The sequence below is a fragment of the Tiliqua scincoides genome, chromosome 1, assembly GCF_035046505.1.
Source record: "Tiliqua scincoides isolate rTilSci1 chromosome 1, rTilSci1.hap2, whole genome shotgun sequence".
In the NCBI taxonomy this organism is placed as follows: Eukaryota; Metazoa; Chordata; class Lepidosauria; order Squamata; family Scincidae; genus Tiliqua; species Tiliqua scincoides.
This window is the reverse complement of record NC_089821.1, coordinates 56,416,430-56,438,928: the sequence shown is the minus strand read 5'-3', so window position 1 is coordinate 56,438,928 and position 22,499 is coordinate 56,416,430. Positions and strand designations below refer to the sequence as shown.

The 22,499-nt window shown below is 43.7% G+C and overlaps 1 protein-coding gene across 1 annotated transcript in view; it reads right to left on the bottom strand.

Annotated features, from left to right (window-relative positions):
• DUSP8 (dual specificity phosphatase 8) overlaps positions 1–22,499 on the bottom strand; it is a 107,422-nt gene that overhangs the window by 58,799 nt on the left and 26,124 nt on the right. The window contains exon 2 of the mRNA XM_066610121.1: positions 18,809–19,215. Coding sequence (XP_066466218.1) covers positions 18,809–19,039 — 231 coding nt within the window. The 5' untranslated portion in view covers positions 19,040–19,215. The remainder of the gene's footprint in view (positions 1–18,808; positions 19,216–22,499) is intronic.

Below are 22,499 nucleotides of genomic sequence, written 5' to 3'. Positions count from 1 at the left end.
TGCTCTCTGCACATTAGAAGAGAATCTGATTCCCAAGTGGAGCGGGAGGAGGAAGAGGATGGCAGACAGGCTGGAGGCCACTCCAAGGTGCCATTCCACACAACCATTTCAGGTTGCTTGCAAGGCCAGCTCTGTCTGTATACCATATATGCACCATGCTCTTTAGAAGCCTGGCTCTGAATTTAGTTTATCAGCCCAAGCAAAACCCTCTTCACAATCAGGAAACACATACCTTCTATTTGTAGAAATGCACAGTAGCATACCAAAGGTGGGGTGAGGAGCAGCCCACCCCAGTTGCAATCTGTCAGGGGCTGCCAGTATGAATGCTGGGTCTCCTCTGTGGGCAAACTTGAGGTAGAGGCCTGGTCTACTTGATATTTGAATGTCAGGTAGACCTGGCCTCTCTGGGGGATCTCAAGATAGAGGCCAGGTGTAACTATGATTTCAAGCAGCCAAGGATGGGTCACTGGGTACAGTCTACCCCAGGTACCTGCGGCACCAGATATGCCACTGGGAAAGCATCTAGCCCACCCTCAGCAGAAAATAAACTGCTGTTATCTGGCTCTAGGTCCTTCGTTTTATTCTTAATTCTTCACAGAAAATCTCTGCCAAAATGCTGAGTGGGAGCATACATGTAGCTACTACTAGAAGTGGAGAAAGTAAGCAAAAGATTTCTCCAACACAAGCACGAAATGGCAGTAGACCTCTCTCATATACACTGAGTATCTGCAGGAAAGGTTACATGAGTTTATCAGGTTCGCATCATTTACCCTCAAGTAGGGACAAAAGGGGTTGCTTCCAATGAGAAAGCTCTGTGGTCTACCTAGGCAATGGCATGAATAGAGGCAGAGAGCGGGAGGCACAGTCAGGGTCTGCCGTGCCTAATGAAAGGTTAATACATTAAAAGGCTGATAAAATCCTCACAGTGCCACGGCTCAATGCATCCCTTGAATAGGCTGATGGGTGGCATACGCCGGCCTTCCGAGCTGGCGGCCTTCCGCCCTCTGGCGCAAAGCACATCTATCATTCTGCTGTCATGGAAGGCAGCTGCGGTGAAGCAAAGCCAGAGAGAAAGAGCAGCCAGCCAACTGGGGATGGGAAAAGGACTAAATAGCTCTTTCCATTACGTTCTAGATAGCCTCTTAGCAGGAGCTTGGGTCAGCTCTGAATGGCATTTCAAATGAAGTCCGTTTTTAATATACAAAGCAACCACTCTTCAGCGTGTCTGATGCATTGTAGGCTCAGGGACAGCTGCACAGAGTGACATGTGGAGATTCCAGGGGCTAGAAACATAATGTACCATGCACACTTGTATTGTACCAGCTTGACGGTCATGATTTCCCTCAAAGAATTCTGGGAATTGTAGTTTGCTGAAGCTTCTTTCTTAATATCTAGTTCTAGTATCTGTAGCTTCTATTCCCCATATCCCAGCCTGGAACCAACAGCTCTTAAGATTCCCTGGGGGAAGAGGAAATGACTACTAAACCAAATTAAGTTCCATTGTGTAGATGTGCCCCCCAAGATAGTCTCAATGGTACATAAGCTTTTCCAAGCTCATAAAATACACTGTTACCTGGAATAGTTTTTTTAGATGCATCAGATGCAGACATGGAAAGTGGTAAGAATACACACTCACATAATAGTCTTGCTTCCTGGCATAATGGATTTCTGAGCATCAGGCTTGCAGGTGCCCATGCTGACCACTGTCGGCCAGGATAGCAAACAAAACCTAGTGGGTGTTACAGTTCAAACGAGCAACTTTTGCAAAAAAAACTCCACGATCCACCAACCATGCACTACTTACTACTACTTTTGGGAGCTATCTATTGCTCCATTTCCAGTTTTGCATTACAGCACTAAACCAGGTGGTGGTGGTGGTGGCGGCGGTGGTGTTGGAGTGGATGAGCAAGAGACACCATCTGGACATAGCCAAAGCTAAGAAGTTTAGGACTAAACAGAACACATAGAGATTGCCAAAATGCTACAACTACAAAACGCCTATCCAAACATACTTTCTGTAGTCAGAATAATTTTGTAGCATGGTGTTCCATCCCCTTGTTGTTGACACTAGAGATTCAATTTTTGGAAAAGCCCAGATGGCCCAGGAGTTTTTTGCTATCTTTCAGATAGGAAGTTAACATGCTAGGCAAGGAAAGCTTTCCCCCCCTTACTTTTTAATAATTTGACTCTGCCTGGGGCTCACAGTTCCCTGAGTAATAAAGAGTTTACTTGTTTGACCCATAAGAAAAATTCAGTGCTAGATCTGTTAATCTGTACTAGCTGTAAATGGTAGGTCTCATAGTAAAATAGACCTGGGCTGTCCAGAATGCCTTCCCAAGAAAGTGGTCTGGTTTTATACTTTATAAGCTCTGGTTGTTGTAGGATGCTTGTTTAAATTATTTGTATCCCACCTTTCCCTCCAAATAACTGGAGTGTTCAAGGCAGCACACAATATAGTAAACACAGCAAAATGCAAAATAGGAACAAAATATAAAGTACAATAATTGTAAAATATTCATAAAAGGTGCAACAACAAGTGAAATAACAACCACAAAACCCAAGAGGAATTAGCTAAGAAGGCAACACAAGGCCCAATAGGAAAGTCTTCAACCCTTATTGTAAGGTCAACAGTGAGTGGCAGTTCCTAATCCCACTGGAAGGGAGCTCCACAATAAAAGGCTTGTCACCTGGGGAAAGGTGGTATAGAAGACTTCTAACAATAATGATTCCACCACAGAAAAGGTTGCACTCTTTGTTGCCATCACTCTGGCTTCTGCCAGAGATGGCACATACAGTAAGCCACCCCCCCTTTACCTTAAGGGGACACACTGGATCATATGGAGATGTTTCCTCAAATATCCTGGTCTTGAGCCATACAGGATTTTAAAGGTCAAAACCAGCACCTTGAATTGAGTCTGAATTTACACTATGTGTATTTTAATTTGTAAGATGCATTGAATGTTTATGGAAATATTTAATATTTGCATCACGTTCTTTGGGTATCCACATAAGCAAAGAGTCCTGCTGGATCAGGCCAAAGGCCTATCTAGTCCAGCTTCCTGTATCTCACAGTGGTCCACCAAGTGCTTCAGGGAGCACACAAGACAACAAGACACAACCTCCATCCTGGTGCCCTCCCTTGCATCTGGCATTTTGAGGTAGTCTACTTCTATAATCAGGAGCTTGCACATACCTATCACGACTTGTAACCCGTGATAGACTTTTCTTCCAGAAATTTGTCTAATCCCCTCTTAAAGGCATCTAGGTGAGATTACATCACCACTTCCTGTGGCAGCAAGTTCCACAGACTAATTACACGCTGAGTAAAGAAATATTTTCTTTTGTCTGTCCTAACTCTCCCAACTCAATTTTAGTGAATGTCCCTGGTTCTAGTGTTATGTGAGAAGGAAAAGAGCATCTCTCTATTCTTCCCATGCATAATTTTGTATGTCTCAATCATGTGCTCCTTTTCTAGACTGGAAGCGCCCCAAACACTGTAGCCTTTCCTCGTAAGGGAGGTGCCCCAGTACAGTAATCATTTTGGTCGCTCAATTCTTGCACAATTCTTTATATGTATTATCCTAATGTACTCACAACAACCTTGCAAGGTAAGTATGCATTATTATCCCCACATTGCAGCTGGGGCGAAGAGGGAAGAGTCTTACTAAGGTCATCTTAACAAGTTCATAGCAGAGACACGATTCAATCAAAGAAGCCCTGTTTTCAACTATGTCTCTTAGCTGCTATCCTTCTCTACACCAGCTCTCCCTAATAGAAATACAGGATGTAAACAAAACAATTAAGATCTGCAATCTGGAGTGTGCTAACACAGTCTCTAGATTCTGGAACAAAAACCAGCATATTCAGTCTGGTTGGGAAGATTCCCCAACTGCAAGTACATTAACTAGTTTTTTGCAAGCTTTTTTAGCTCCAAAATCTTTCCTCCTGTAGATGAATCATTCTGGATCTCTTGGCCCAATCCCATCACTGTCTACAATATCTAGTCTTTTGCATCTGTTGATAATGGCTTGCATCCAGAGAACTCAGCAGTGCACTGCTCATGGAACGGAGCTTTATGATCTCCTCCTGTCCTGAATGCCCCATCCAAAGTCAGTGTGGTATAATGGTTGTAGTAGGAATATCTGGCTGAAATTCCCCTCTCATTTTTGAATTTTACTGGCTGTCCCTGGATCAGTCACCACCTCTCAGACTAGCCTTTCTCACTAGGTTGTTGTAATGAGAGATAACAGCCATGTATACAACCCTGATCTCTTTGGAAGAAGGGTAATATGAGCTTTTTACACAATTTTACATCTTTAGGGAATCTCCAAAATAGTGCTTGGTATGGCATGAGTGGGGGTTCCTGTTGGAAGAGGGAGCTGGTGGAAATGTCACCTATCTTTCACAAGCAGAGGTGTCACTGCACAAATACTAGCTAGAATCCAACAAAATGACCCTTGAATGTCTGCACTATTATCTACATCAGTTTTATAAATTATCACCAAGTATTGATATGTGAACTCTTGGAAATCTGCATTGCCATAGCCTTGTCATACCCAGAGACAGACAGAGTCCTTAATGCTGATGTGAGATATTCAGTGTCAATACTCCAGATTTTCTTCCACTATATTATATACACTAATGTAAGATCAGTCCAACTGCTGCCCTAGACCCAACAAAGGTTTCTCTTTAACAATGCTATGTGAGCACAGAGAGTTAAGCAATGATTACCACCATCTGGTGTTGTGTGCATGCATGTGCATATACATTTCCATGAACTGACTGGAGCAGGGAGAGAGAAAGACTGCCCTCCCAAGCCAAAGGCTTCCAAGAAGCCAGGGCAGACATCTCTAGAGACTGGCAACATTCTTTTGAGCAGAGATTTGGTGGCACTTCTGAAACAGGAAGCTTGGTTTCTATCACTTATGAAATTCTGTGCCCTTCACTGATTGCAAGTGCCAAACTAGATATGCAAATACATCAGACTTAAAGTTCTACAAAAGTGTGAGAACCTTCCTTGCTACTGTGAAGCACATCTTTTCTAGATAAGACTTCTTTCTCCAAGTAGTATCCTTTTGTTTAATCACAGGTGGGAGGGACAGAACCCTGGGAAAACGCAAAAAGGTAGAGACTATCCAAGCAAAAGACTTCTACTCCACATAAAACGCTGCACCTCATTTACCCAAGAGGCCTTAGAGTTGCTTGGTTGCTTCAAGAGAATGCAGGTTTACCTTTACATGCTCCAATCAAGCAAGAGTCAAGTTGCAACTGCTCCCACCCATTCTCCCCCAATCCTTTTCCATGCTTTCCTCTTCCACCTCCTACACAATAACACCCAACACATAGAGACATTTGCCTCCCCTAAAAGAGCTACTTACATACATGGGGAACAATTTTTTTTTTCTTCAAAATGGAAGGGTTTGGATGAACAGTCAAATAGTTATAGTCAGAGGCTGAAACAGAGTCAATTACATTAATTGTGCAACTGCCTACAGGTGTTGGTGATATATCTATCATAGCACATGCAAACGCTTACAGCAGCAACAGCAGACCCTTTCTGGTCTGACATCATCATGCTGAGCTAATTAAGCAACTCTGGATACTGAATGCAGAAGGAATTACTAAAGCAGATAGTGAAATGCAATCTAGCTTGGGAGGAGGTATGTTGCTCCGACTCAAGCCATCCACTGTAGAATAATAGAGAATTTTGTGTACATCTGATTGCACCTACAATTGCCATTAGAATCAAGAGACAGAAATAAAGAAAAACAAGAAAAAAAATCAAACTGGAGCCATTTTTATGGAATTAGGATGTGATAACTGAGCCAGAGCAAAAGCAGCATGCTGGGGAGGTCTAGAAGACAGAGCATCTGACTTTCAACAGCATACTTTTAGATTCTTTGGGATATGTGGAACACCAGATTCCGGTATAATTTCAGGCCTCAGACATTAGTAAAGCCCACACAAGCCAAACAAGATGGACAAAAAGCTACATGCCACGCGTCTTCCTTCGGATACAAGTGAGTGTGCAAAACCAAATTGTAAATCCCCAGAGAAAACAAATTCTATTCCAAGTTGTTTTGAGCTCACAGGACCTGTTTAACCATGTGGAGTTGCCTGGCAACTTTCAACGCATCCCTTGCCGATTGACTTGTGTCTGCTGCCAGCATGAAACTTGAGGGATGCTATTGATGCTAATTTAGCCCTCAATTATGATTGTCAAAACAAATCACCATAAGAGCAGCAGAAATAAATGCCAGGCATGTCATGCTTCACTAAATATTTCCAGTGGAAAGGGAAGCTTAGCTTGGGCTTTAGCATCTGAAACTCAAGGGAAACAGGTATAAAGGATTATGGGACATTTGGACTGGGGGGGCATTGTCTTTTATGTGCTTAAGCACTTATGAGCAGGGAGCTTGGGTTCTCTGGTTGCCCTCTCTTGAAAACAATGTATGTGTTCAACACCCTACATACATACTCCTCACTAAAAACCCACATGCTCAGTCTGAAAGATACCATCTTTCCCCCTTTCCTCCCCCCTCCAACACAAACATGAACAGTCATTCCAAATTTTCAGTATAATAACTCTGTTAGGAAAATTTGGAAGGACCATTTTTTGTTTTGTACCCACCATTAGGTAAATAATAATAAATAATAGATAATGTTGTTTCTGATCAGCTTCTTGCAGCAGGCATGAAGAAACACACTTGCATGGCTATGTTGACATTATGTTCTACAATGCTCTTTCCAACACAGATATGATAAGGAGTTTGGGAAAACTGCTTATGCAAACTGCTTAGGAGAGGTGGACATAAAGTTCTTTTGGTTCTTAAAGACAGTAGTAAATGTTTTATCCTTGCCACATCACTGAATCTAAAACAGCCCAAAACAGGCCAGCAAAACAGTTTCCCCAGTCATTGCCACACAAACAAGGTGACAAGGACAGTCCCTCATGCATAATGTGTTGCTGCTACAGGTGGATGGATTCACTACCAGGCCAGGCAGTGAAGGAAACAACAGCTTTGGAAGCAGAATTATCCCACAGTAGGATTTAGTGTTCCTTCCACATGGGGAGTTTTGTTTTGGGCATTATCGAAGGGTTGCTGAGCAACGGCAGATGGATGCGACACGCTTTATATCTTATTAAAGTTATAAGGTTTCAGGCAATAGAAATGCCAGACAAGCACTGGCAGCACACAAGCAGGCTGCATCGAACAAACACTGCATTGCCAGGGCAGGGTTCAGAAGGGGGGAGGAGTGGAGAATAGCAGGAAGGGGTGTGGATGTTTTAAATATGGGATTACTTTCCCTTTAGGTCCAAGAAGGTGATGAAAGACTGCCTGCCTGCATGAGTTTGCATAAAAGCTAGTCCTCTTGCATAACATTCCCTAACATCTTTTTGCTGGCTACTAGTATGTGCTTTTGGCCACATGCAAGGGAAGGCACCAGGATGCAGGTCTCTTGCTATCTGGTGTGCTCCCTGGGACATTTGGTGGACCACTGTGAGATACAGGAAGCTGGACTAGATGGGCCTATGGCCTGATCCAGTGGGGCTCTTCTTATGTTCTCCCACAGCTCCCCTAAGTAGCAGCTTCCCCTCGGAAGCCCCCATTTCATCTCCCAACTATCTCCCAACAGGTATCCTCTCACTTGTTCCTCCTTCCAAATAAAGTTTGCCAATGTTTTTCTCCAGGTTCCATATTGTTAAGAAGCAATCTTTTCCTGACATGATGAGAAGGGTATGGGAAGACTTTCATCTACTTCATAGCGGCCCAAGATACAGAAATTAAAAGGTGCAGGAGCAGGATCAATAAAGATGATGGGAATTCTACTCAATAGTTCCCCTGACTTGAGAAAAAAAAGATCACAGCCCAATGGTAGCCCACAGAAGGTCCCAATTTCAAACAGCTCAGGTTGTAAGGTTAGGACCCATACCCAAGACTTTGAAGAGCCACGGCCAATCTGAGCAGCTCTGGGCTGCAGGAAATGATGGTCTGATTCATCATACTCCCAAAGCACTGTCACAGTCATAGACAACCTTTCTGCTTTCTTGGTCTAACTTTTAAGGGCATCTTACATGCCTGAAGTTCCTAAAAGTTCAACAATTAAGGCTGCAATCCTAACCACACTTTCCTGAGAGTAAGCCCCATTGAACAATATAGGACTTACTTCTGAGTAGACCTGGTTAGGATTGTGCCCTATGTTGTCCATAACAATGGCTTGGGAGTCATTTTTATATATAGTTTTATTACAATAAATTATATTTTTATACACAAAACACCTCTATCTATATATGGGTGTTATAAAAAGATGGCCAACTTTTTAACCTTGATACAGGCATTTAACAACTGCATGGGGAATTAAACACTGAGTAGATATTATCCACACACACCCCATTGTAAAGATACAGGGATTGCAGAAAGCTGTTGCTTTTGAATTTGTCTGTGAAGCAGCTCTTCAGAGGCATAAAACCTCTTCCAGGTGTTATGCAGGATTCAAAGAGACCACTGAAACCAACCTAAGTTTAAGGCTTTTATTGTGAGGAATGGAACCTGAACCAAACCAAACCAAACCACCTTGCTCCAAATTCCCTGATTGAGTGAGGACCTGAGGCAGGCACTAGAACTTGAGGCAAAGGCTGGCTGGCTGGTTGCTCCCTGGCTCTCAGTGGCTCTCCCAGGGGCTCCTTGCTGCAGCTCTCTCTCCTCAGTTCCTCCTTTGGCTTGGTCTCCTCAGGTTTCCGCTCCGCAGCTCCTCTCCCAGCTCACCTGGTGATCTTTTTTCCTCTGCAGAGCTTGCTCTCCAGAGCTTCTCACACAGCTCTTCCCTGGTGGTCTAATCTGCTCTCTGCTTGTGCAGCCCCTTTTATAGGCCTCTGCACACAGCAGCCTCTACCGTCCCTCTGCTGGTACTGCAGCCTCCTCTCCTGCAGCAGTTTTCCCTCAGGTCCTCCTCAGGCTGAGCCCAAGTTTTACACATAACACAGGGAACAAAAGGTGCTTCTCTGCTTTACACAGCTGTATAAATGAAGGAATCTCAAGGACTGCAGTCCAGCCTTCCCTTCTCCCAGTAAGAAAATCTGCACTTGCCATAATTCTCTTTCCAACACAACTGCTCAAGGTGCAGTAGTCCTCTCCTGCTCTGCATCTGCTTTCCCTGGGCAAGGTTCCCAAAAATCAAACAGTAAGGTGTATGTGCCATTATATCCTATGAAGATTTTTGCGTTTGATTAGTTAAAAGTACTTTCTCTGAGAGGAGAGCAACAAATACACTTGGGAGACATGAACCCCTTCACCATTTAAACATCCATTTGCGAGCACAAAAAGAGGGGAATTTAAAAAAATGCTATAAAACTTAAGAACTTGGATACAGAAGAAGGTTTGCCCACCTGAATGAATAAATTAAAACAAAATTATCCCACCAAATAAGTGAACTTCTGCAGTAATGCATCTTTAACTTGAAACCTCTGATTCTCTCTCATTCGGAGACTGGGATCCCAAGAACATTTAACACAGGGGTGCTCAATAGGTGGATTGCGAAGCAAAATGAGTAGATCGCGGAGTGCCGACCCCCCCCTTCAGGTGCCTCTGGGAGGAAACGCCGGGAGTAAGGCCCATTGTACTCAATGGGGCTTACTCCCAGGTAAGTGTGGCTAGGATTGCAGCCTCACAGCCTAATTCTAGGCATGTCTACTCAGGAGTAAGTCCTGTTATACTCAGTGGGGCTCAAGGTACACCAACATACATTGTACCCATAAATGTTATATGTTATGATGGCGCGAACATTGTAAAAAAAAACTCTGGTAGATCTCCGGGCCTTGCTGGGTTTCAAAGTAGCTCTCGAGTCAAAAAAGTGTGAGCACCCCTGATTTAACATGAAAAGTACATTTCACGGAAATCAATGGAACGAACTGTGGCATGAATCTTGTTAGATGTGGGATGTAACAAGACAAACAAACCATCTGCACATATAAACTGGCTTGCTAAATTACAATAAATAAGCACACAGACCTGCTCCCTTTAAAGTTTGATAAGAAGGTAGATTCGAGCAGTCACAGCCTATTGGATCAGTTGATTCAAGCTTGGAGGAGTTTCTGTACATTTAAGTATTGCAGGATGTATATGTTTTGGCAAATTCAACTTTTCCCCATCACTTTTCCACAGGGACACCCACAGTGACAGGGAAAGTCATAGCTAGTAAAGTTAATCTCTATGTTAAATTCTTTAAGTATAAGAACTTGCACAGATTCTGTAGCTGGCAAGCTGCAATCACTAAGTAATAAGCTCCTTTAGAGTCAGCAGGAATTACTCCTGAGAAACCATGCTTAGAATTGGTCGGCATTAATATAAAATACAGCTCCCCTCTATGGAGCTTACACAAACTGATCTCCTCTGCCTCTCACTTGTGCACTGATGCCTAAAGATAGGGCCTGCGTCCTGTTTTTATTTTATGTTCAGTACTTACTAGATTGATAATAACAATAATAAGAATAATAACAATAACAACAACAACAGAAATGCAACTTGGGGGAGGGAAAAAATGTAATTTGTCAGGATCTCAAACTGCCTTCTCTCCTCTCTAGCTTCAAATTCTGTCAGCAGGAAACCAGAAAGGAGGGCAGGAGCCTGTCAGGAAGAATAATGGGGCAGGACAATTGTGCCTATGATGTCACCCTTCCTGCCATCTGCTACTCAGCAGCAGCTCCACTCACCCCTGTCCCCTCCCCCCAACAGAAAACAAAAGATCCCCACATAATGACAGGAGGGCAATTCACTTCCATTCTCCTCCCAGGAGACACTGAAGCATTGCCAATGGCATCCTTTTTTTTTTTTTAAAGATGTTTTGAAGAGTTTTGAGTTCTCCCCAAAACAAAGGTGGCCCAAGGTGAGTGCGTTGGCCTGTGAGATTAGCTGCCTTCTATCTGGATCCCACAGAAATCAAGACTTCCCATTCAACTTATTGACTACCTAAACTGACCACATCAAGACCTAAGTATCCCATGGGAATGCAGATAGCAGATTCACTCTGTAGCTGCAAGCCTAAGAGAATATGCAAATTCACAGATGGTCCTTTAAGGTTCCCTCTCCTGGCTACATTATCTAGCCGTAAAGAATAGCAAGCACATTACAAATGAAATCTTGGGAAGGGTCACATGTATTCCATACAAGATTAATACTGGGTGCAGAAATCAACATCCTGAATAACCCTGACTTCTTGGCATTTCATAAATCTTATACTGTGCACCCATTCTGTGACAATACTGTTGGCAACCTTCAGTCTCAAAAGACTATAGTATCGCGCTCAGAAAGGTGGTTCTGGACATCTAGTGTGGCTGAAAAGGCCAATTCGGGAGTGACAATCCCTTCCACACTGGGAGCAAGTGCAGTCTGTCCCTGGTCTGTATCCCTGGCTATGGGCCTTCCTTCTTTGCCTATTTGCCTCTGTCTGTTGGCCAAGTGTCTCTTCAAACTGGGAAAGGCCATGCTGCACAGTCAACGCAGGCGTCTCTGTTTCAGCAGTGCATACATGCTAGGGATTCCAGCACATTCCAGGACTGTGTTGTTTGGAACTTTGTCCTGCCAGGTGATGCCGAGGATGCGTCGGAGGCAGCGCATGTGGAAAGCGTTCAGTTTCCTCTCCTGTTGTGAGCAAAGAGTACATGACTTGCTGCAGTACAGAAGTGTACTCAGGATGCAAGCTCTGTAGACCTGGATCTTGGTATGTTCCGTCAGCTTCTTGTTGGACCAGACTCTCTTTGTGAGTCTGGAAAACGTGGTAGCTGCTTTACCGATGTGTTTGTTTAGTTTCTCTCAATAGGTATCGAGAGAAAGAGTGTCGGAGATCGTTGAGCCAAGGTACACAGAGTCATGGACAACCTCCAATTCATGTGCAGAGATTGTAATGCAGGGAGGTGAGTCCACATCCTGAACCATGACCTGTGTTTTCTTCAGGCTGATCGTCAGTCCAAAATCTTGGCAGGCCTTGCTAAAACGATCCATGAGCTGCTGGAGATCTTTGGCAGAGTGGGTAGTGACAGCTGCATCGTCGGCAAAGAGGAAGTCACGCAGACATTTCAGCTGGACTTTGGACTTTGCTCTCAGTCTGGAGAGGTTGAAGAGCTTTCCATCTGATCTGGTCCGGAGATAGATGCCTTCTGTTGCAGTTCCAAAGGCATGCTTCAGCAGAACAGTGAAGAAAATCCCAAACAAGGTTGGTGCAAGAACACAGCCCTGCTTCATGTGCTTCACACATGCCTGCTTCACGCCGCATATTCTGTGACAATATATGCTTACAAACTAAGAAGGTATACAATGGCGGTGGCAACCACCTCCCTATGGTAACTCATAAGGATTACAAGTGTAAAACAATAATTACAAATAAATATGTTCATAACTTACAAATAGAAGGAGGGAAAGGGCTTCAAATTTAGAGTCTCTCTGCCTAAAAGGAAAAGTGGACACTGCTTGGTGAAATTGAGGAGTCAGCAGTGATTGGTAGGATTTCCACTGGCCAGGAGGCAAGGCTTCATTAGCCTGCATAGATCCTGCCTCCTTGTCCATTCTCATGAGTAGCAAAAGCAGAATAAATTATCCAAACTATGCACCCTATGCTAGTTTTGCATAACTTAGTCAGACTGCAAAATCCAGCTTTTTCTGCTACATACTTAGGGTTACCTTTACAAAGAATTTTGGTTTTTGGAAACAGAATACCCTGATGCTGAACTTAGGTTGGCTTTGTTACAGTTTATAAAAGCATTTTACTTGCAAATAGGTGAAGTGTTCATCCATGTAGAGTAATAGGTAATAACCTCCAACTCAGGATTCTGGATTGTGGTCTACAAACTCCTAAGACTTTGAATCAATGAAGGAACAAAACAAAGCTAGTAGGGGTTTATCACTTTAGCAGGCGCTTCAGGGATACCTTCTCCACCGTGTGCATCACACTGTATCCCCAAACCTACATCAAATGACACCAATAGCACTAAGCGAATGTAGACCTAGTTTGTTGGCATCCTTCAGTCTCAGAAGACTATGGTATCGCGCTCTGAATAGTGGTTCTGGAACAGAGTGTCCTCTCCAGTGCATGAAGCCTGGGTAAAGTAGATATGGAGGATAGTCTGTTACCCACGCAGCAAATCCCCCCTCTCCACGTCACTGAAATGGTCCAATGGAAAGGCAGAAGCCAATACGGTTGGTTCCAGTGGCGTTGCAGGAGTTGCCAGAATGTGACTGTGTTCAGCCATGAACTGCCTCAGGGACTTCGGCTCCGGATTTTGCCTCGAGGTCGACTCCTGAAGCCTTTTCCATAACTGGATGTAGCCACAAGGCAGTGGAGGTTTGGGATCAGAGTTTTCCTTCTCTCAGATGAGCTGCCTTCCCAGGCTATCGAGCCCCAACTAATCGCCTCTTAGGACAAGTACAGCCAAACTGAGGGCCTATTCTTATCCCCCAGGCCCCAGGGGCAAGACCTAGTTATATAGCACAATTATTGTCAATAGAGAGATCTTTTTAAAATCTAGAATGATAATTAAAGTTCTGTACTAGTCTTCAAGTACATCATGTGTTATTGAAAAGTGTTTCATTTCAATGAAAGTAGTCTTGAAAATTTCCCCAAGTGCATTTATAGCTGTTGGGGATTTTTGCTTAGGTTCTTTCCCCTTCAGAATTTCATATCTGTCCTTTCAGTTATCTGAAATCACAAACCGGAAACTTTGCACTGCTTGAAAGCCACAAAGCAAAAAAAGAAAAGAAAAAAAAATCAACTTCCAAGACATTTCTCAAAATTCTTTCCAAGTGAAAAAGTGTAACTGTCCAAAAGAAAGTTCCAGGGAGAGGACGACTTAACCTCTGAGTAAGAAGCTATGACAAGTTTCAGCCTTGGTAAAGGTAATAGAAAGAGACACCCTGGAAACCCCAAATAGGATGTTTCGAAGCCTCCTTCCTTGCTCAAGGATAGATACAAATTGCAAAACTGCAAGAGACACTCTCTAATTATTAACTAGGGATCACTCTCCTGGGGTCTTCCATCACTTCCCAGTTCTACACATCACCAGGCTGGTCTTTTCACCACCCCATGTGATATCATACAATAAAGGTTATGCAGTGTCTGCTTAAAAAATGAAATATCAAAATTCTGCCCTGACGTACCTCTAATTCTGTCTTTTAGTAGTTCTGCAATTTGTACAAAGGATGCAAAAGAAGCAAATTTGCATATCTTTCCTTATTTGGCATACTGCATTCTGCCTGTCAGTCATGTAAAGGGGCAGAGCACTGAACTTCAACTCTCCAATCACTACTCTGCACCCTCATCTCCTTTCTGAGATTTCACTAGACTAGACAATTGTCCACATGTTCAAAAAATATCTTTGTAGCCATAAAGGCTAGAAACATTTTTTTTTTTTAAAAGAGGATATTGAGCTGGGGATTCCCTGGGATTCAATATCCCAGGATATTGAGCTATGGATTCAAATCCCATACCTGTGTGGTGGTTACACAGAATACACACTGCTGTGCAGATACCCTTTGGAATGCCCCAGTTGGGGGTGGTTCCTAACCCATTTCTTTCCCCCTTACAATAATGGCAGTGATTTCCAGTTCTGCTGTGTTCAGGCAAGAGTGTTCCAAAGATCTCTCCGAATAGAGATGAAACCAGCTGCCCCAACTTAGAGCAGGGAGCATCTCTCTAAGCACCTAAAAACAGATTATACTTGTTTATTCTCCAATGCTTTTAATGGTGGCTAAAAATAAAAACATTTAGCAACCATTCTCTGAAGCCCCTGCCTGAAGCATCACTAAATGGAGACAAGGAAAGTCTTCTCTTTCTCTCTCTTTCACATACACACACACTTGATTCTAACAGGGGTGATGTCACTGCTAGCCAATTGCAATCAACTGTGTGCACACATGCAAAGGGAGGGGGGAACCAGGACTCCACAGATGGCTCCAGCTGGGCCTAGCATTTGATTAATCGCCTGAATTACCCTCACTTCTCTACAAAATAAAAAAAAGTGGGGGGGGGGGAGGCAAGAATTAATGTAAAAAGCAATCCAGCTGCTGAGAGTTATCTACAAATGGAAAGCCTGCGGGAAGGTCCATTGTTAAAGGATGGCTGTTGAATTTAATAGGCAGTACCTGGGTTCTTAAGAAGGGAAGGGTGGTAGGAACTGGAAGAGGGTCTGTGTATCACAGGACTAAATGGCAGGCTTCTTAGTTTCCAATGCTGCCAAGGCGGCAGTGCAGTAGGCAAAGATTTAAGACCCTGGTTCCCAAAAAACAGCAAGGCAGACCTGACCGGAGTTGCCAGATTTTTTGCTGGCTTTACTTGTGGGCCTGCTATACAGACATACAACAGGTGAAGTTTTTCCTGTTTGACTTTGGAATCCACAGTTTTACTGTGAATTCAGTGTAGAAGTTTAATGCAGAAACAGCAAATTCCATTTGATTTAAGGAACTGCTGAGGTTTGGTTGGTTGGCAACCTTCAGTCTCGAAAGACTATGGTATAAGCCTACAGCACACGGTATTCCCAGGCAGTCTCCCATCCAGGTACTAACCAGGCCTGACCCTGCTTAGCTTCTGAGATCAGACAAGATCAGGCATCTGCAGGGTAACAGTTGCTGCTGAGGTTTAACTAAAGGCATATTCACATGTGTTAACAGTACTCCAAAGTGCACCAGTTCTAAGCCCTCCACACTCAAAATGAACACAGTGTTTGATGGTCCTAGGAAGGGTAGCATGGCAAAGTATGAAGGAAGAGTGGATGTGAGCAGAGGCTGACAGAGGTTACTCAGGAAAGGATGGTTGAAAGATTGAATAAATAGTTCAGATAATAGGATTACACAGTGTGGGCTTCAGGTTCCATAATTAATAGAACAGTGGTTTTCAACCTTTTTCATCTCACGGCACACTGACATGGCACTAAAATTCTCAAGGCACATCATCAGGTTTTTAACAATTGGCAAGGCACACCATACTGCCATGGGGGGGCTCATTAATAAATGACCTTCCCCCAAATTCCTGTGGCACACCTGTGGATCACTCACAGCACACCAGTGTGCCACAGCACAGTGGCTAAAAATGGCTGAAATACAAGAAGGTGTGCTTAAGAACAAAAGAACAGCCCCACTGGATCAGGCCATAGGCCCATCTAGTCCAGCTTCCTGTATCTCACAGCGGCCCACCAAATGCCCCAGGGAGCACACCAGATAACAAGAGACCTGCATTCTGGTGCCCTCCCTTGCATCTGGCATTCTGACATAGGCCATTTCTAAAATCAGGAGGTTGCACATACACATCATGGCTTGTAAACCGTAATGGATTTTTCCTCCAGAAACTTGCCCAATTCCCTTTTAAAGGCACCCAGGCCAGATGCCATCACCACATCCTGTGCCAAGGAGTTCCACAGACCGACCACACGCTGAGTAAAGAAATATTTTCTTTTGTCTGTCCTAACTCTCCCAACACTCAATTTTAGTGGATGCCCCCTGGTTCTGGTGTTATGTGAGAGTGTAAAGAGCATCTCTCTATCCACTTTAACCTTCCCATGCATAATTTTGTATGTCTCAATCATGTTCCCCCTCAGGCATCTCTTTTCTAGGCTGAAGAGGCCCAAACTTTAAAAATGCTTAAAAAATTATCTCCTGCTCTCCAACACCGGCAACCAAATTCCTCCTCAAATGGACACACAAAACTATATTATCTTTCTGTCATGCATTTCTCTTTGTAAGAAGAGATGAACTTCCATTCTTGATCCTCTGTAGCACACTCCAGCTCCTCCCTCCCCTCTGCACACAATTTGCTCTGCATAGAATTATTTTCATTGACATAAATCCTACTTCAAAGGATTATCCCTGTTAACCTTTGGCTTTTGAGGACAGATTATGCATCAAGCAATGAGTTCAGAAAGGCACAGAAATAGGGTAGAGGAAGCAGCATCTGTGTTCAGACAAACATAGCACTTTTGCATGGTCCATGGATGACTATACCAACCAGGTTTTTGCACAGAAAATATGCACAAACCACAGACCTATATCATGACATAATCCATTTTTTAGTAATTCCCAACATGGAATATAGTTTTTATAGATTCAGTAGGCAGAACAAAGTCCATCAGTGAGATTCAGCATGGATCTAAATGCTGCCCCCCAAAAAAAGCGTGTGATGTTAGCGCATGAGGTGGAGGAAGACCCAATTCCAGTTTCATCTACCATTTGTTTGCACTGTCACAGCCTTGTTGGAGCCTTCTCCATTCTGAATAATATGGTGTCATCTGCAAACCTGGCTAACATCACTATTCATCCAATTTCCAGATTAAAATAGCATCACTCCCACAATTTATTATTGAGGGACCAACTGGTCCTTTCCCTCAACCTTTTTCTCCTACTCTGCTTCCCATCTTATCAGTCCAGAGGAGGGTCTTTACTTATCCCATGAATGCCAGGTTTCCTTTGGGCCCTTCTTGGATGGATTTTGTCAACACGCTTCTGAAAATCCAAGTATGCAAGTGCCCCCTACACCAAGCTTATATCCTTGCTTGTTATCCTCGAGTTGCTGTTTTGGGAGAGAATTGCAGCTTCTGAGGGGCAATCTTCCAAATGAAAACAGACCTCAGAGAAAGAGCAAGTTTCCCCTTCCCTAGTGCCCCCCTTCTAACCAAGGTTGTCCCCTCCCCACTTGGAAACCTGCCTTATGCACATCTAATTTAGTCCTAAAATGGTGAGGAAAGACTTCCCTTTTAATTATGTTTTTTCTATACATTTAACAGTTCTAGCCGGTTTCCTACCAATTCACTCAGAACGGTTTTTTAGACCAATATTTCTTAAATTATCTCCTTTTTAAAGATTGGTATTCTACTAGCTATCTTCCATTGTTTTGGCAAGCAAACCAGTTTTAATGACACACATTTTAGTAGGACTGCACTAAAATGAAAGGTGCTTGTCTGAAAGCTGTAAAAAGGACCTTATTGTTTTGACGATTTATGGAACACTGCTGCTCCAAGATGGAGCAAAAGCATGCATTCAAGGTGCAGATAATGCTGGTCCAGGAAATACTGCTGGCTTCATTTGCCCTTTGCATCATCACATAGCCAAATCCGATTGCCACACAACATTGCGGTGTCATCACATTCATTACATGAACCCAAACTGTTTGTGAATGCTCATGCGATTTCTCCCAGAAACATGATCTAAAAGAAGAGTTGCGTCAACACAAGAGAAACAAAACAATGGCAGGGTTCGTGAATGGGGGTGCGGAGAGAAGATAAACATTGATATGTTCTGGGACTTGAGAGTGGATATTCTAAGCCCCCAAAAATATTACTTTCAACCCCTGCCAAGCCCCCAAATAGGTGTAGTCTTACATTTTACTGAATAATACACTCATGTTACATATACCTGTTTTCCCTTCCTTAAATCTTGGTTGAAGGGCAGAAGTTCAAGTTATGTGTAATTCAGCAATTCTTTTGAGGGATATTTTCAACAAGACAGATATGGTGGCTGCAAACTGTAGATGAAAACAGATAGAAGGAAGATAGAAGGGCTTCATTTCCCTTCATACTCGTATGTTATCCCTGCTTGTGTACAAGCAGCTAATGTGGCAATGTTCAGCAGTAAAATGGGGAAAGGGTGAAGGAACCCTCTTCTCTCCACACCAGTCTTAAGTGACTGCATTGTGGGAGAGAGAAAGAATCACCATGTAACATGTAGTTCCATCCTAATTTTACCATAAAACCAGTCATTCACTGCACTGCATCAGGAACACCAGACCACAGCACACAATTAACAGAGTAACTAAAGGGCCAAGTTTCAAGTACCTTTATATTGGAGGCTGGCTGGATGAGCTCCGTAATGGATACCTTGTCTTGCTGAAGCCTCCTCTTGACCAGCTTGGAGCAGCAGATGTTGACCGAGTTCAGAACATGCCAGGAGTTGTACTCCACAAAGGAGCGGCTGTCAATGACCAACGTGCCTTTGGCCCCACTTCTCAAAAGGCTGGCCAACTTCTTGGGATCCATGACTTTGCGTGGGAGTTTGTCCCCAGCCATGGCAGCCTTGTCCCTTCTGCGGCAAGCAGGAGAAGGGAAGGAAGGACCAAAGCAGCCAGCTCAGATCTCCCAGAGGTAAAAGGGACTGGGATGGGGAGGGGAGGGGAAGGGAGTTCTCAAACAGCCAAATTTTGCCACGTTGCTAAGACCCTGTATGATAAGTCATTGTGCCAAACCTGTTGGAAGTACAGAAAGAGAGAGAGAGGGAGGGAAAGAAAGGAGGAAAAAAAGTAGTCAGATACTATAAGTATGCCATCCTAGCATTTATTTTTTTCTGCTCCAACTCAGGTCCAAAAAAGTTTAAAAGAGTTTCAACATACACTGAAAAACTAACTGGATCACCTAACTAGAGAGAAAAAGAGAGAGTGAGAGAGAAGAGTTCATGAAACAAAAGACAAGAACTTGGGAGTGACACCGCTTGAGGCTTTTGACCCTGATCTGCCATTCACATAACCCAGAGGACACATTACTGGAAATCTTACTTTTCTTTTAGTCCCACTGCATTATGCATAGAGGAAGGGTTTTAAACATGGTCTTCAAGGAACCTGGCATTCATCAAAGCTGATCAATCAATCAAAGCTCCCCAATAAGATCAGCAATGAATGGCACAAGTTTTCCCTGAAATACATTTTACCTACCACTACTGATCTTGTAACAATGCAGCTGCAGGACACTATACATATTCTAGATCATATGTTCTCCACATGGGCTATATGCCCCCCCCCCAGGGGCCACACCATACTTCTAGGTGAACACATGGGGAAAAAAGAACATTCAGGGGCCATCCTAACTGCAAGGTATATGATGAAATGAGGCTCAGAATGCTGCCGTGAGCAAAAAAAAAAAAGTGACTGAGAAATCCTGTTCTAGATCACACTCTCAGTTCACATAGGGCAATGGTCTAATAGCCTTGATCAGTGCTCTGTATGAACAAAGAATGTTCCCTAGAATAAAACCAAGAATCCTCTATTACATGGTGAGGTTCCTCAGCATACAAGTCTAGGTTGTGAGGATTCCTTGAAAACAAAAGTGTCAAAGGTCACTGAACTAGCATAGGAACAGCTTTTGGCCTAATCCTATCCCCTCGCCCTTTGGTGTAATTAGTATTGCACCAGCAGCAGCAGCTTTACAGAAGTCACAAAGCAGCCTCCACTGGCACCCACGAGTGGGGAGGCCAGAGCAGCCCCTCTGTGCACTGGTGTACCCACTGGAACAGGTAAGCCCATGCAAGGGGTTGGAGGGAGGCAGGGAGGAGGTTGAATGGGGAGAGAGGAAGGCAGATGGAACAGTCTTGGGTGGAACAGGGCAAATTGGGCCTGGGAGGAAGGCAGTTTCAGTAGTGACGGTGCACACAGAATCCTAACCCCTTCCTGAATCTGATCTGCCTCCATGGATCAATGCAGACATGTGCCAATGATAACGCTAGTGCAGGTCCAAGTGGGCCCATAGTGGCTGCTAGGGCTCACCCTGGGGCTAAGGGTCAAATGTCCCTTACTCCAAGGAGACCTCCAGCAGCTGAAAATCTCCCATGGGGTACAGCAGTAGTCACGAGACACCCCACCCCCACAGGATGCAGTGTGCACACCTTGAGGCAGCTGCATTCACGGAGGTGGGTTTAGTTAGGATTGGACTCTTAGCCTAATAAAGAGATAGGCTCAGTATGCTCTGTGGAGCTAGTAGGACTACCAAGACTCTGATTACCCATTGTCTACTGTCAGAAAATGTTGAGTTGGAAGAGGAGTTGATTCTTTCTGGGAGGAAAAACCATCATTATATTACAGGAACTACATTATATTGCCTTTCAGAGTAGAAGCTGCTGCTATGAAGATATTATTCTAACAGCAACCATTTCTAATTAAATCTTTTCCCATTCCTTCACTTCCTCTGCGTCCATTTTTGCTTATTTCTTTGTACATTTGGACAAAAATGCCAATTACCACAGCTCCTTTGGCAGTTGGTTAGCAAACCCCTCTGCTCTGTCAGAAGTAGCTCAATATGGTCTCTTTCTCATGTGCCTCGATCAGATTCTCTTTGCACTTCAGGGCAGGCTTTTAAAACCAAAAACAGCCCTAATTAAGAGAGGTCTGAGGGGGAAGATGCCGGCTTCTGCTACCATTATGACACACTTCATTATGCGCTTTCCGCCTCACTGAAGGTCCCCTGCTGTACCTGGGCTTCAGAACCGAAGGTAATCAGAAAGGATGCAGAATTAATTGGGTTTCTTTTCTTTTCTTTTTAAATTTTAAAACACTCTACACTCTTCTTTTGCATCAACCCATCTCTCTTCCCAGTAGAGGAAAAACTAGTCATACATTTCTCTCCATTTCTCCCACTTCTAGTCAGGAGAAATATGAATTGAAATGGACAAAGACGCCACAAAAAAAGAAAGATAAATTGAGACAAAGGGAACAGAATGAAATACTGGAATCAAATGAAGGAGTAAGCAAATAGAGAAGGTCAGCCTATGAACAAAACAGCGAGATAACAGAAGTTCAGTCTTTCCACTCTCAAGATGATGAAAAAGGAACAGTAGCCGCCCTGGCTTTTCAAAACACAATTCGAGGGTTTGGGGAGATTTTAAAAAACCACTTTTATCACCTAAATTACTCAAGGGAAATGTTTTGAGAAGGCTTGTGTGTGCTGAACTGTCATGAAGAAGGAGATTTAGATGTGCAGCACATGTGTGGCACGAAGGCTAAATGTTAACAGAAGCCCTAACCTGTGTCCAAATGCTGTCTTCACTTGTAGAGAAGGTTTCCATCAGCAAAGGCTTTGCTGCCAGTTGTTTTAATATCTATTTTTTGATGGTATAGAGCAGTGATTTCAAGGCACACCATCAGTTTTTTGAAAATTGACAAAGCATACCATGCTACTGGTGGTGGGGGGCTCACATCCCCCAATCTGCCCTCCTCTATCTGCCCATCCGCTCTACTAATAAATGACCCTCCCCCAAACTCTCACAGCAGACCTGCAGACCATTTGTGCCATGGCACAGTGGTTGAAAATGGCTGGTACAGAAGCTGTAAGAATCCCCTACCAAAGAAAAGTAAAAAAAAAACAACTAAGAAAGACCCTCATAAGAACATAAGAACAGCTCCACTGGATCAGGCCATAGGCCCATCTAGTCCAGCTTCCTGTATCTCACAGCAGCCCACCAAATGCCCCAGGGAGCACACCAGATAACAAGAGACCTCATCCTGGTGCCTTCCCTTGCATCTGGCCTTCTGACATAGCCCATTTCTAAAATCAGGAGGTTGCACATACACATCATGGCTTGTAACCCATAATGGATTTTTCCTCCAGAAACTTGTCCAATCCCCTTTTAAAGGCGTCCAGGCCAGATGCCTCACCACATCCTGTGGCAAGGAGTTCCACAGACCAACCACACGCTGAGTAAAGAAATATTTTCTTTACCCTCAAAAAAGATACCCAATAGTGAACATAAACTGGAAGTGGCAAT